The sequence below is a fragment of the Jaculus jaculus genome, chromosome 2 (assembly GCF_020740685.1).
Source record: "Jaculus jaculus isolate mJacJac1 chromosome 2, mJacJac1.mat.Y.cur, whole genome shotgun sequence".
NCBI classification, from domain to species: Eukaryota; Metazoa; Chordata; class Mammalia; order Rodentia; family Dipodidae; genus Jaculus; species Jaculus jaculus.
In genome coordinates, this window is record NC_059103.1 from 208,507,276 (window position 1) to 208,521,675 (window position 14,400).

At 40.0% G+C, this 14,400-nt stretch overlaps 1 protein-coding gene across 11 annotated transcripts in view; it reads left to right on the forward strand.

Moving 5' to 3' along the window:
• The window catches only part of Cyrib (CYFIP related Rac1 interactor B), a 160,441-nt gene that overhangs the window by 95,552 nt on the left and 50,489 nt on the right, over positions 1-14,400 (forward strand). For 8 of the 11 annotated variants that reach the window (XM_045143401.1, XM_045143395.1, XM_045143398.1 and 5 more), the window contains one exon: positions 13,234-13,272. Coding sequence is in view for 2 of the 11 variants with exons in the window: in XM_045143394.1 (XP_044999329.1) it covers positions 13,234-13,272 (39 nt within the window). In the remaining 9 variants the exon portion in view is untranslated. Of the gene's footprint in view, positions 1-376; positions 402-13,233; positions 13,273-14,400 lie in introns of those variants that run through there. The other 3 variants (XM_045143405.1, XM_045143399.1, XM_045143400.1) reach the window with 3 other exon arrangements.

Consider the following 14,400-nt stretch of genomic DNA (forward strand, 5'->3'; position numbering starts at 1 on the left):
TCTAAATTGCTGGGGAGTAGAAGGTTTCTGAGAATCTAGGTTTGGAGCATTTGTTTTCTTTTTTCTTTTTTTCTTTTTGTTTTGAGGTAGGGTCTCTCTCTAGCTCAGGCTGATCTCGAATTTACTATGGAGTCTCAGGGTGGCCTCTTAAATTCATGGCGATCCTCCTACCTCTGCCTCCCGAGTGCTGGGATTAAAGGCGTGCGCCACCACGCCTGGCTTGAAAAGTTTTGATGATTGGGACTTCCTGTATTAAAATGTAAATGTAGTTAGCTTTTCTTTATTTGTAGGACAGCAGGCAGCAGCAAGTTGGAATATGTAGCTGGGGGCACTCCTTTGAAAAGGGTGTGCCAGAGTTCCACTGTGGTATGTGGATGGTGACAGCTGGACCATGTTCTTTGGTATGTGGTACTGACTCTTCTTAGTAGTCTATTAGCACTTTGTCTATTAAACTTTGTTTTAGTTAAGATCCACACTCTGGTCAGCAGTTTTGTGCAGTAAACACCTTTAACCACTAAGCTACTTCTTCCTCAGTCTTTTAATTTTATGTTTTTATTTTGTATTTTGAGATGGAATATATTGGCAAGTTGCTCAGATAGACCTTGAACTTGTCATCCTTCTGCCCCAGCCTCTTGAATAGCTGGAATTAAAAGTTTATGGCACCAGAACTGGAAGTGCTCTTGTCAAAATATGCACTCATATTTATTTAAACAAATGAAACAATATAGAAAACTGAAGAAGAAAACAAAAGTCACTACCTAGGACTCATAGGCGAGCATCTTTCAAGAGCATTTTCCTGATCCTGAGTTCTCTTCACATCTGCACATGAAGACATTTATTTGCCTACATTCATTGTTTTTGTATGTTTTCAGTTAACACATTTTCTTGTGAGCTTTAAGAGAGAACTGGTCATTTTTCTTTCTTTGCCCACTTACCTTCTCTCTTCTTTTTAGGTAGGGTCTCACTGTTGTCCTGAAATTCTCTTTGTAGTCCCAGGCTAGCCTTGAACTTGCAGCGATCCTCCTACCTTTGCCTCCCAAATGTTGGGGTTAAAGGCATACACCATTACTCCTGGCTTTAAGTCACTTTTATAATTCTGTGAGATTTTACTTCTGAGGCTGAAGCTCTTTTGGGCAAAGAGAATGTCATTTTCACTATAGTTTGATAAATGGAAGTTCTCACTTATTTTTGGAAAAATGACTAAATAAATTTCAAGTATGTATGATATGCATTAATAACAAATTACATGTGAAACTTAAAACAGAATTCCTCAAGTCCAATTTTAAACATTTAAGGTTTTTATAAATCTGCTCTTAAGTGTTAATAAACTTCTTGACAGTTGCTGACAATGAGAATGGGGCCAGATAGATTTGTGGTGATTGAGTTTTTAATTTGTAGTAATGTGAGAACAGTCTCCACCACAAACGTAGTTTACCATACTCTTTGCTCTTCTGAATACTGTGACATAATCTCACCTCCCTGGAGCCTGAGGCATGCTTTGCAGCCACGGTGAAACCCCATGACAGTGAACTATGATGCTTTTTATCAGCTAGGAAAAGATTCCTGTTATCAGAAACTCCCCTGAGGTTCACATTTTTTTTCTTAAAGTAGGATTTTATATGAGGAATACATGGTTAAAAATCATATTTACAGATGTATCAGCTACAAGAGACTATACAAATTATCCTTAATATTTACAGGGTATATATGTGTGTGTTTGTGTGTGTGTGTGTGTGTATGTGTATGTATATATGTTTATATTTATATATGGTAGAAAAAAATTGGCATTTGAAAAGATGTGCCTAAATTGGTTGGAAAACTGGGCTGCTTAGTGAAATGCTATAAGTGAAGTATTATTGAACAAGGTATTTACTTAATTTTATGCTGTGGATTAAAACCCAAAGCCTTGTGCATGGTATTAAGCCTTTTGCCACTGAGTTATATCTCTAGCCATGTATGGTGTTTTAAAAAGTTAAACCTAAAAAATTTTTTTCATATGACAAATTTATACAAAGTGAAGTTATAACAGTAGCTACCTTTGGTGGGATTATGGGTTTTTATTTTCTTTTTATAAAAAAATTTAGAAAATATAAACTAAGAGTATGTTGAAATGAAACTTGTGTTCTGAGTTTTGCCCTAAGTAGGTGAGCATACCATGCAGGCCTTCTGAAAGAAAAAACTTCAGTGGATCATAAAACTCTTAATACCTCCCATCTCATCTGTTGATATACAGATATTGTATGTCAACAGTTGGTTGTACATTGATGTACTGACAGAAGGGGTTTAGGGAATAGATTGCATCGACGTTTAATCTGTGTTTAGGAAGTTTCACGGGTGAAAGACCTCTGCTCTGGCAGTTGCTGTGCGGGTGTGCGTCCCTCCCAAGTTCTTGGGACAGGGATATGTGCTTCCCACGGACCAGATAAGGACTCTAGTGAGAGCTCAGGAGCAGAGTCGGGAGGAAGGCGGATGATGGGGATTCCTTGTCCTGCACCATGGAGTTGAGGTGAGAGAGGACTTCCAAGGAACCCAGAAGCACTCCCTGACAGAATAAGCTTAAGCAGGTTTGGAGCAGACAGTGCTTACACCTCCTCACTGGGCTAGTGGCAGGGAGGGCCAAGGGGAAGCACAATGCTTGGGTACTGGAGGACAGTACCCTGACAGGCAGCAGTGCCGCTCTCACTTTCATGGAAATGTTGACAGTGGCAGTAAAGATCTACCAGTTTCTAAGCTTGATTGCTTTCATGGCTTTCATGGCTTTTCTGGACTTGCTTCAAGTTCAGGGACATTTACTGCCACAGAGCACCTCTAAAGAACAGTGGTGGACAAAAGTTGCCTTTTTGTAGACTATATGCCTAAAGATCTGCTTTCTGTATGTATTGGTCACAGTTTTTCTAATAACAATGTCAATGGAAGTGGGCCAGCAGGTTCTGCAAGCAAGTAGTTTTGTTGGCATGTTGGAGGAGAAGGCATTGATGGACTCAGGTTATTCATTATTGTTTTGGCTTCTGTAAACCTGCACAGCCTGTGTGATCTAGTACACCTCTGGTTGTTTCCCTTTCCTTGATTTGCATTTTCAGGCTTGTCAGAATTTGAATTTAGCTTTCCAAGTAGAAATAAACAAAAGAACGGCAAATAGGTTAAAATTCAAACATGTCAAGCTAATGAAATTGTAATTGTTGGAACAATTGGGATCTTGTATTTTTCTGTGGTTCTGTGAAAAGTTGCCTCAGTTACTGGTTAACGAAGCCATTCTTAAGGACTTTAGTTTTATTTCATCATGCACCCTTTGTTAATAATAGATAGGTAGTACTTAAGAAGACTGTTAGGAGAGAACATTCTCCTTTTTCAGCTTAGTGGGTATACCAATATAAAACCTTTACAAGGTTATTTTACTTAATTTGAAGCATATGAAAAAAATGTCTTTGGAAGTCTGTTTCCAGTTGTGCTTTTTCAATATACAAGGCAAACTCAAACATCATCACTTCTATAGCTTTCTCTGACACTCTTCTTTAGACATAATTAAATTACTCCGTCCTCTGTTTTCCCATAGCAGTTTACCACAAACGTCTATTAGAGAATTTTCTGTAATTATACTGTATTGTAGTAATTTATTTACATGTCATTTTGTAGACAATTAGTGTTTTGAGGGCAGGTCTTTTTTTTTAATATTTTTTGTTCATTTTTTATTTATTTATTTGAGAGCGACAGACACAGAAAGACAGAGAGAGAGAGAGAGAGAGAGAGAGAGAGAATGGGCGCGCCAGGGCTCCCAGCCTCTGCAAACGAACTCCAGACGCGTGCGCCCCCTTGTGCATCTGGCTAACGTGGGACCTGGGGAACCGAGCCTCGAACCGGGGTCCTTAGGCTTCACAGGCAAGCGCTTAACCGCTAAGCCATCTCTCCAGCCCGAGGACAGGTCTTTATTCCACATTTTCTACTATGCCTTGCATATAGTTCGGGGGAAACACAGTGCTCTAGGAACCCTTTGTGGACACTGAGGATTTATTACATTAGTCTTTAAAAGCAGAAATTACATGTCTGCCAAAAAGTTGTCAATTATGTGGTACAAATATGTTGGTTTCTTAACTCAGTATTCCAAACCAGTCTTTTTAACAGAAGAACTAGTTTTTTGGGGCCTTGACTGTAGATAAGTTGCATTTATTCCCTTCTTTCTTACCATGTTTGTTAGTCATGCATACATCACATCATATGTACACTGTAGACTGCAGTGTGCCAGACTGTGTGTAGTACGGGGGAGTACAATAGCAGTAAGCAGGCATCAGTCACGGAAAGAAGCGAGCATGTTGACAAGTGATGTAAAGTCTTCTAGAGTCCATTGGGCCGATCCTTAACCCACACTAGAAATAGGCTCTTGTCTAGCATTGTCCTCTTCTCTAGTTGCTGTAATAATTTATTCTGCTAGATTAATCTAGCATTGACAGATTATAGATTTATGATCTCATGTATCTCAGGTTGCCATGAACTTGCTTTGTAGCTGAGGCTGGCTTTGTTCTTGACCTTTACCTCCTGAGTACTGGGATTATAGGCATGCCTACCATACCTGGTTGGTCAAAGATCTTTTATTGCTTTGTATCTCAAGTTCTTTTAGAGAAATAGTAAAAATGATGATGATTGTTGATTGAGGAATACAAACTCCCTAACATCTTGATGCTACTAAAACTGGGTCATAAATGCAAGGATGGTCATGATAAGGCCCTGTGCAAAGGGGTCATTGTTGTCCTGATATGACAGGTTTGACCTGGGAAAAGAGCCAGATAGTCTTCATTCTTTGCTTCTCAGTAGCTTTATGAGGACGCATTATCTTTGTTTCTCAAGGCATAGTCTACCTTGTGGGAGTTTTTGTTGCTTTGATATTCAGCCCTTTAAAAAGGGAGGAGGAGCCATGTTTGTATGCAGGCAGAGTGAAAACAGGACTGTGCGTTAGGGCTGACTCATAGTCTGGCTTGCAGCTTTTTGCTTTAGGTAGACAAAGCAGCATTATCTTTGGAACTGCTCGCTTTTCCTTCTTAACTTGGAGTGAGACAATCCTGGCAGTTTATTAGAAATACTGTGTGATATCTTAAAAGACAGTGCCTATGTGTCCCTGGTTTAGTGAGCCAGTGTCACTGTGGTGGCACTTTGGCCATTGATAGTACTGGGCAGTGGTTGATAGTGTTGGATAAAGATGCATGTAATACCAGGACACAATTCCTTTTTAAGATTTGTATTTGTATTTGTTTTTGTGTGAGAGAGAGTAAGCATGAAACTGCACACACCAGGGAGTCTAGCTGCTTCAGATGAGCTCTAGGTGAATGTGCCACTTGGTGCATCTGGCTTTATGTGAGTTCTGGGGAATTGAACCCAGGCCGGCAGGCTTTTTGAAAGCAAGTGCCACTAACCACTGAACCATCTTCCCAGCCCATGCATTTTTTAAAAAATAAAACTGGAGCTGAAGGGAAATTTTGTTTGTTTGTTTTGATACAGGGTCTCATTGTATAGCCCATGCTGCCTTTGAACCAGCAGTCCTCCTGCCTCATCTTCCTAGTGCTAGATTGCAGTGTAACCATGTGTGCTAAGCTAATGTTTTAAAAGAAATTATTGCATTTCCTTTGTTTTTGTTTGTTTGTTTGTTTGTTTTGTTTTGAGGTAGGGTTTCACTGTAGCCCAGCCTGGTCTGAAATTCACTATTTAGTCTCAGGGTAGCCTTGAAAGATTCTTCTCTCTCTGCCTCCTAAGTGCTGGGATTAAAGGTGTGCCACCATGCCTGGCTAAATTGCTGCATTTCTTTTGAACACTTTTAGCAATATAGAAAAATGAGTTAAGAATCTTTCTTAGAACACTGAGTCAGCCTGAGGATCTCTGATGTCCTGTGGCATTCCTCTCATTGAAACATGCTAACTGGAAGGATGCTGCTTGCTCTATGATGTGCAGACGTGTGATTGGGTGTCTGTGGTACAAGGAACACTCTGATCACATTGTGGACAATGAGCCATAAAGAGATGGGCCTTGGACAGGAGAGATGGCTTAGTGGTTAAGGCACAGGCCTGCAAAGCCTAAGGACCCAAGGTTGATTCTCCAGGTCCCGTGTAAGCCAGATGCACAAGGTGGCACATGCATCTGAAGTTTGTTTGCAGTGGCTGGAGGCCCTGGTGTGCCTATTATATCTCTGTGATAAATAAATAAAAATCTTTTTTTTTTTTTTTTTTTTTTTTTTTAGAGATGGGCTTGGAAGCAGTGAGGCTCAGAGGAAAGAGAGGCTTTGGATCAGTTCAGTGGTTGTGACAGTAGATGGTTTAGAGAATACAGTAGACAGACTTTTGGGTCAGAAAGTATGGGTAAGAGTGATGACTTCCATTCTAACCTGGGTGGATGAATGAAAATGGGAACGTATGGCCTTCTTAAGGTCAGAGCTCAGGTCTTATCCTTATGTTTCTGGAATTTAGCACTGCTGGTAACAGCAACAATTCATTGAATGCCTAATTGGTGTTTTTTTGCTAAGCACTAATCCTGCGTTGTTCATACCAAGTCCCACTTAAACCTTGCTCTAGTTCTTTAGGGAAAGCTATTGCATTCATTTTCCTTATCAGGAAACTAAGGCTTGTCATCTGTGTGACCCTGAATTGCAGTTGGTATAGTCAGAGCTAGAGTTCAAACTAGGAGGGTGGAGCATTTACTCTTGTTGCTAGGCAAAACACCCAACCAGAAGCAGTTGTTGGAGAAAAGTTTTATCTCAGCTTACAGTTTCCAAGGGAAGTTTCATCATGGTGGGAAAAGCATGACAAACGTAAGTGGGAAGCCCCACATTTCCACATCAGCAGGGAGGAAGCAGTCTAAATACTGGGCTTGGAGTTGGGCTATTTTATTCTAAAACCTACCCACAGTGACACACCTCCTTCAACAAGGCTCCACGACTTCCCCAAATTGCCACCTTCTAGGGACCCAAGTATTTAAAACCCATAAGCCTATGGGAAGCATGTTAGTCAAGCAGCCACAGAGGGCTAGGGTAGCTCAAGTGATAGAGTGCTTACATACCATACCTGCATCTCTGAGTTTGAAGCCCCAGAAACTGGGAAGAATTCATTGAGATTGGCTGGTTCCAAATTTCTAGGCTAAGCCTTTCCACCTTTTTAGTGTGCTGTCTCCCTTGGTTGGAACATAGTTAAGTACTAAATACTGAGTAGAGTACAAAAGATTTGAACAATAGTCTGAGGTACAAGGTCGTTTTTCCTGGCTGTTAAATAGGGTCTCCAGAACCAACATGAACATGCAGCTCTCCTTAAGATATTTATGCCAAAATGAAACTGAATTCTTGGGCAAAGCTGTGCATGTGCACATGCATACAAATCAAAACACAGCACGGTAACTCCTGGTGACAAATTGACAAAAGTAGAGTGATTTGAGGGACCGTAACTTGGGACTGTGGAAACAGTGGCACCATTTGTGCCAATTTCCAAAGCATCCATCCTGCTAAGACACAATCTCTGGTTCATACCCCTCAAAAGTAAATAAATGTGGATTTATACCTTTAAGAACAATGACTTGAAGAACAAGTTTCATACTTACCTTGAATTTAGTTTTTCTTCAGTAATATAAGGTGATGGTTTGGGTGTGGAATGTACCCCACAGAATCTTGTCTTTTATTGGTCCCCAGCTAGTAGTGCTCTTTGGGTAAGTTCTGGAACCTTTAGGAGGTGGGACGCTAGGGGCCTTGGCCTTTCCCCAATCTCTTCTGTGTGTTTTGCTTGCCAAGATATGAAGACCCACTGCTGCGAGCAGAGCACCAGAGGCCCTGGGCAGAGTCCTTGATGTCATTGTGTACTCCTTGCAGTGATGGCCAGAACTGTCTGAAATTGAGCCAGAATAAAAGTTCTCCTTTAAGTTGCTTAGGTCAGGTGCTCTGTCCCAGTGAGGAGAAAATAACTAGTGTGTAATGACTGACTTGAAAGACACCAGGTGAAATCACTTGAGAACTGCAGAGATTGTAATTCTCCTGTTGCTGGAGTCCTGGAGAAAGCCTGTTAGAAGTGGGAGTAGATATAAACTGAACTTTAAAGAGTTGGAGCATTTTCTACCGAAGAAGGGAGTTTCCGTGGAGAAGTTGAATTTGAGGACTGGATTGGGCTTACATGTTTATCCACTCAAGGAAGATGCGTTTTAGGACTGCAGCCTGGAAACAGAATGAGGATTGCTAAATGTGCCACTTTGAGATGACTGTCCTAAAAGGTATTGGAAACCATTAGAAATTTTCAAGTAGGATAAGTGGTAAGATAAAATCAGTGCCTCTCCTAATGCTTAACTAATGTCACCTACTCAGGTATTTGTGTAATAAAATAGAACAGAGGAGAGAACTAGAAGTAAGTTAGCAATTCAAATGATTATTGCTGTACTTAGGGATGAGAGCATAAAAATGTGAACCAGAGAAATGGCAGTGAGTCAGAATTGAAGAAGGGAAAGCAGGGGATGGAAGCCTTTTTAGAAGAATGTTGAAGTAGAAAGCTTGTATTTCAGTAGTACCGTGTTGTAGTTAACCTTCCTATTTCTGGGACAGCGCCTAACTAAAAGCAGCTGATGGGAGGAATTTCAGTTTACAGACTCACGGGAAGCTTGATCACGGCAGCAGAGAGCATGGTGTGAGCAAAAGCTGGACACCACTGCCTTGCCACAGCAGGCAGAAACCTGCAGCAAGAGTGCGCGCTGAACTCTAGCAAGGGGGAGCGTCCATAAGCTAGCCGCCAACAACCGTTCCAGCAAGGCTCCACCTGCCAAATTACCGTCAACTAAGGACCAAGCATTCAGAGCACAGAAGTTTAGGTGGACATCTCATTCAAACCACCATATACCAACTATCTAAATTTAATTGTTATGGATTATATCTTTCTCAATTGTGATTTTATAGCTTTATCACCTACTGTAGTTGAGACTTTACAATGAAAATATGAGTATAAAGATGTTAAAGTTCTAAAACTGAATTATAGCCTTCATTTAAGACCTTTAAGTATTTCCTCTAGGATCATGTTGGTATAGGTTGACAACAAGAACTTGTCAAAAACTAAAGGTATGTTACAAGAAAAAACAGTGGACTTCAGTTTTGGGTGCAGAAGGGTAGGAATTTTATCTTTCAGTTTCTGGAAATTAGATCCTCTAGATAAACACTAATGTAAATGATAGTCACCTGGATTTTGGAAAATGCACATTTTTAGAAACAACCTCCAGAATTTAATCAATTGTGACAATACAGTAATTTTAGCAGATTCAGATGTAGATGTCCATGAATGCTATTGCAAAAACAAGTTTACTAATGTCTAGTAGACGAACCTCAAACTGCATGCAAAAGCACAGCATTTGGTGAACCTCACCACTGGCAAGTTCCCTTCTGCCCCTTGGCAGTTCATCTGTCCTACTTGTCTACACAGCTTGTGACGGTGTTCAGTGAAACTAGCATTTCCACTCGTCTTCACACACTTTCTCATTATGTCTGCTGTTTTACAAAAAACTATACTTGCTCAAGCATTACAGTTTAAATGAGTGAAAACTTCACCCTGGCCTGCCTTAGCCCAGAACCAGTGCTCCAAACCACACTGCTTGTATTTGCAGTTTATAATTTGGAAATACATATACTTTTATATGCCTGTTTAAGATTTTTCTTTCTTTTATAAGTTATCATAATTCACATGCATGTTGACGTGTGGGGGTGCACACATGGGTGTGTCTGGTCAGAAGTATGTACGAGATATCTTTGTAAATCATTCTTTGTTATTTTTGACCTTGAACATCTTATCCTCCTGTCTCTAGACCTCCCAAGTACTGGGGTTACAGATGTGTGCCACCACACCCAGTGTGTGCCATGCTGGGGATTGAAGACACCTTGCTTCATGCATGCTAGGCAAGCACTGCTGACTGAGCTGTAGCCCCAGCCCAGTAAATACAATAGGAGCCACATTCTCCTCTTAAGCTGTGCAAGGTCATCTCTGGTTACTTTGTGAGCTCAAGGCCAGCTTGTGATACATGACACCCTATATCACCTAGACTGAGACTCCATGGCCAGTTACTTTATGTACCGTCACCTGGAAATACCACAAACTCAATAGGAGTGACAGCATGTTCTGAAGTCATAGTTCTTATAACTTATCTCTTACTAGAGGCAAAAAATTTCAACATTTAATTTTGAAAACTTCGAGATTTATAGATTTTAACTAGTATCTGGATTATCCAATTTAAATATAATAATGTTTTTATAAGAGTTTTATTGGGTCTTGGTTTATTAAGAACTAGACTGTAAATTTGATTTTCCTCATGATTTCATCTAATTTATACTGGTTTGTCTCTAGCAAAGTTTATTCCATGTGTAATAATACTGATCCAGGGAGACCTTTTGAGGAACACCACAGTGTAACCATAAACAAACAATTCCCATTGTGAGTGATTTAGGATTAATAGATCCCCAAGTGAGTGATTTAGGATTAATAGAGTACTATATTGTAGACACTGTGAGGTTCTGAGGCAGACGGTTCAATTTGATGATTTAATAATCACATATAGTCCTCATTATTTTGTTTGCTGTACTGTTGCTAAACTTCATTAATTGCTAACAACCAAAATTTGTTTGACATAATATCTTAATGGTTTTTAACCTTCCATGTCAATAGCAGGGTCCATTTGGATAAAACATGCATATGATTGTTTGCCCTACTTAATAATTTCTACGTAAGGTGGGCCCAGCCTGCCCCATGTGCTCTGTGCTCTAGAACCATCTGAGTGTAGAAGACATTGGATCTCAGTGGAATCTGTAGCTGTGCGTTAGTAGGGTAGCAGGGTGAGGCTTTCATTTAGCTAGTGAGAGTCTCAGTCATGGAAGAGGAGTCCAAGGGTTATTAGGCTGAGCACCTGGAATGGCAGAGTTGTCATCTGAGATGGGGGTGCTGCCAAAGCACATCAGAGTTGGGGAGGGAATATGAGTTTGGTTTTGGACAGGTCACTCTTGAATGTACATTGCAGATACTTAATAGGCAGTGACTGGAGAGACTGGACATGGAAATTGAAGTTACATAGCTGATAACATATATAACAGAATCACAGAGGGAGTAGAGGATCCAGGACAGAGCCCTGGACATGTTAGCCTTCAGGAATTTGAGTAAAGAAGAAATTAAGAAAGGAGATTGGGATGAGCATCTAGTAAGGTAGGGTGAAAAGGGAGTGTGGCATCAGGGAAAACTAGGAATAGAGCCTAAGACTGGCTTTCGTAATTTTTTTTTTTTTTTTTTTTTTGACGTAGGGTCTCACTCTAGTGCAGGCTGACCTGGAAATCACTATGTAGTCTCAGGGTGGCCTTGAACTCATGGCGATCTTCCTACCTCTGCCTCCCAGGTGCTGGGATTAAAGGCATGTGCCACCACGCCTGGCTCATGAATGTTTTTAAGTTTTTTATTTTTTATTTGGAGATCTGTTACTAAGAAGTAGAAATTGGAAAACTGGGTAAAATTAGACATGCTGTGGTCAGGGGAAGGGAGAAAGGGAAGAGGGAGAGACCATTTAAAGATGCAGTATTGAACTGGCCATTTCTGTGAGCAACTACTGTCTGAGAGGACATTGATATGCCTTTGAGTGGAAACGGGGGGTGGGGAGGCGGCATGTTTATCTACCAGGTTACAGCTCTCTCTCGTCAAGGGTTGCCATGTTAACTGCTAGGTTATATGCAAAGAATTCTATAAGCATCTCTGAACTAGAGTCCCTTGACAGTAAGCGAACCACAGAGTGCAGTTAAGAGTAGATGCCTCCCCTGGAGTGAAGCTGTGAGGCAACACAAGGTGTGTTCTATAGCAGCCTGCTCCCACGGCTTCTGTTAGGTGCTGGCTAAGTCGTCACACTACAACGATGGCAGGAGAGTTGGTGGGATGATGTCCATGCACCCGCTCTACACTGTCCTTGCCTCAGATGGCACTTTAACACGCATCCTTCCGATCCAGTTACCCAGACCACCTTCCTACAGGGCTGTGCCCTCTTAGCTGTCAGTGTTCAGAGTCTCTTGGTTCTGTTACACATTGTGCTGTGGCACCCATAGGTCCTTGATGGTGTGGAGTGGTGTACTTCTGGTAGCTCTGCCTTTAGCATGGTGCCCCCAAATAAGGAGCCCAAAATGACTAGGTCATAGTCACTGCTTCAGAATTCTCCATATAGCACCCTTCCTTGATCTCCTGCTAGAAGCTCCTTTCTTCTCCTCAAATCAAAATGTCCAATCCAGGGGAGCCTAAATTTTGCTTGTCCTTGCTTCTATCTGTTGCTAAGTTAACTTGCCATCTTGGAAGACAGTGTCCATCCCTTAAGGCATTACCCAGTAGGATTTTACTTGAAATTGTGTTTGCCAACTCTTGAGTGACAAAATAAGCAGCTAGGGAAAGAAGCTTACATGAAGCTGACTGGTTACTAGTCAGGCATTTCTTCATGTGAACTAAGGGAGTTATGGTGGCTCTGTTCTAGTGGTTCTAGCTGCTTTCAGTCTCACAATTCTAATGAATTTATTCTGAAGATTCATTTTGCATAAAGTAGTCACTTCAGCCTTTCAAGCATCAGGTCAGTCCTGGAGAGGACTTTGTGGTTCATTTGAGTTTTGCCAAATGTCTCTCTAGAAAATAATGGGTTCTTTACATGGAATAAAGATTTTGGTACCTAGAATATTTAATGCATTGACACTTAATTGAATTTTACCTGAGATACAAAAAATGTGTGCCTCTTAATCTCATGGCAGTTTTTCTTGTCATTATCCCTTGTTTCATAAGCTGTAATGAGAATATTATAATTTTCTTGGTATGCTATTAGACTGAATGTTGAAAGTGACATATAAGTTGTCTTACCATTTGTTGGTGTTCAGGTTTAATCTTTTTAAAATTTGTTTAAGAGAGAGAGACAGTATATGGATGCAGCCAGGGCCTCTAGCCACTGCAAATGAACTCAAATGCATGTGCCACCTTGTGCTTCTGGATTTATGTGGGCACTGGGGAATCGAACCTAGGTCCTTTGGCTTTGCAGGCAAGCACCTTAACCAGTCAGCCTGAAGATTTACTCTTAAGTTCTCCGTAAACAGTAGTTGGTTTAATCCAAGGAAAGTAAATACATGTGTATGCGTTTAAAACATGCATGTTACACTGCTCATAGACTTTGTTGAAAGCTAGTTGTAATAATATATTTGAAAGTAAAATGATGTTTTAGACTCTGTTCCCTTTTTTCTTTAAACAGATAGAAGGACAAAATCAGAATCACCAGCACTGGCTGAAGGTAAATATGTCTTTGGGGGAAATGATTATTTAAATATAAGTGAAAATTATGATTTAGATAAAATCTGCATTGGCTAAATATCATTTAAGGAAAATGTTCTTTATATATCTTTATATATAGAATTTCTAAAGTACATTTAGATAATATTGGTTAAATTCTCTCAGAATAGAAAGCAATGGGGAACATGTAAATAGAGGGTTTTTATAACTCTTTTTCAGTGGAAGGGGTGTGTGTTTTTTCTTTGGATTATTTTCCAAGTCATAAAGCTCTACCCAGTAGAGTTGATCAATAAGTCTAAAACATAAATTTAGTAGCCTAAAAAATGTATGTGCATGCTTGAATGTGGTGTGTGTGTCACCCCCGTGGAAAGTAGATATAAGAGAATGCATTATCTTAAATATGAATTAAGAATTCTACCTTTTTTAGTAGTTTTGTTACTTATAGAAGAATCTTACAAGTAAAGAATATTTAAGAAAAATGGAGTTACTATTCAAGGTTCCTGAGTATGTAAATGTTTCTATTTCATAAACGGATTGTCATTTTGTTAGAGCAGATTGTTACAGTGGTCACCTCCCCCATTCTGCTACAGTGCAGGAGTCCTTAACCAGTGTTAGTTTACCTTGTGAAGCCTGTGAGTGCTGTCCCAAAGTAATGATGCAGTAACAACTCACAATTGTGTAAAGGAATCTGAAATACTGTTAACAGGTCTTAGAAATACAGATTTGAGATAGAGTAATATGTGTTTCTAATTATTATATAAGCTTCACCAGTAATTCCCTTTTCACTGTAGTTTAGATAGCATTGAGTGTAAACACTTGTAATACAAAAGTACCTTAATTTTGTTTAACAACATTTCACAAGAAATTTGTAATACAAAAATATCTGTAATTTTAGTTAACAACTCATGAAAACTTCTAATACTACTCTAGTTGTTGACTGTAATCTTGATCAAAGGAATTGCTCACTTTCAGGTAGTGGTTAGTAAAAAAGCTTCCCATCCAGGTCATTGCATTTTTCTTGCATGCCCCAGATTAATGAAAAGTCACATCAATTCTCCATCATACTTCAGTAAATGTAGGTTTTGTGTCTTAATTAGTGGAGAGATTATGCCTGGTATGGTTGTACAAG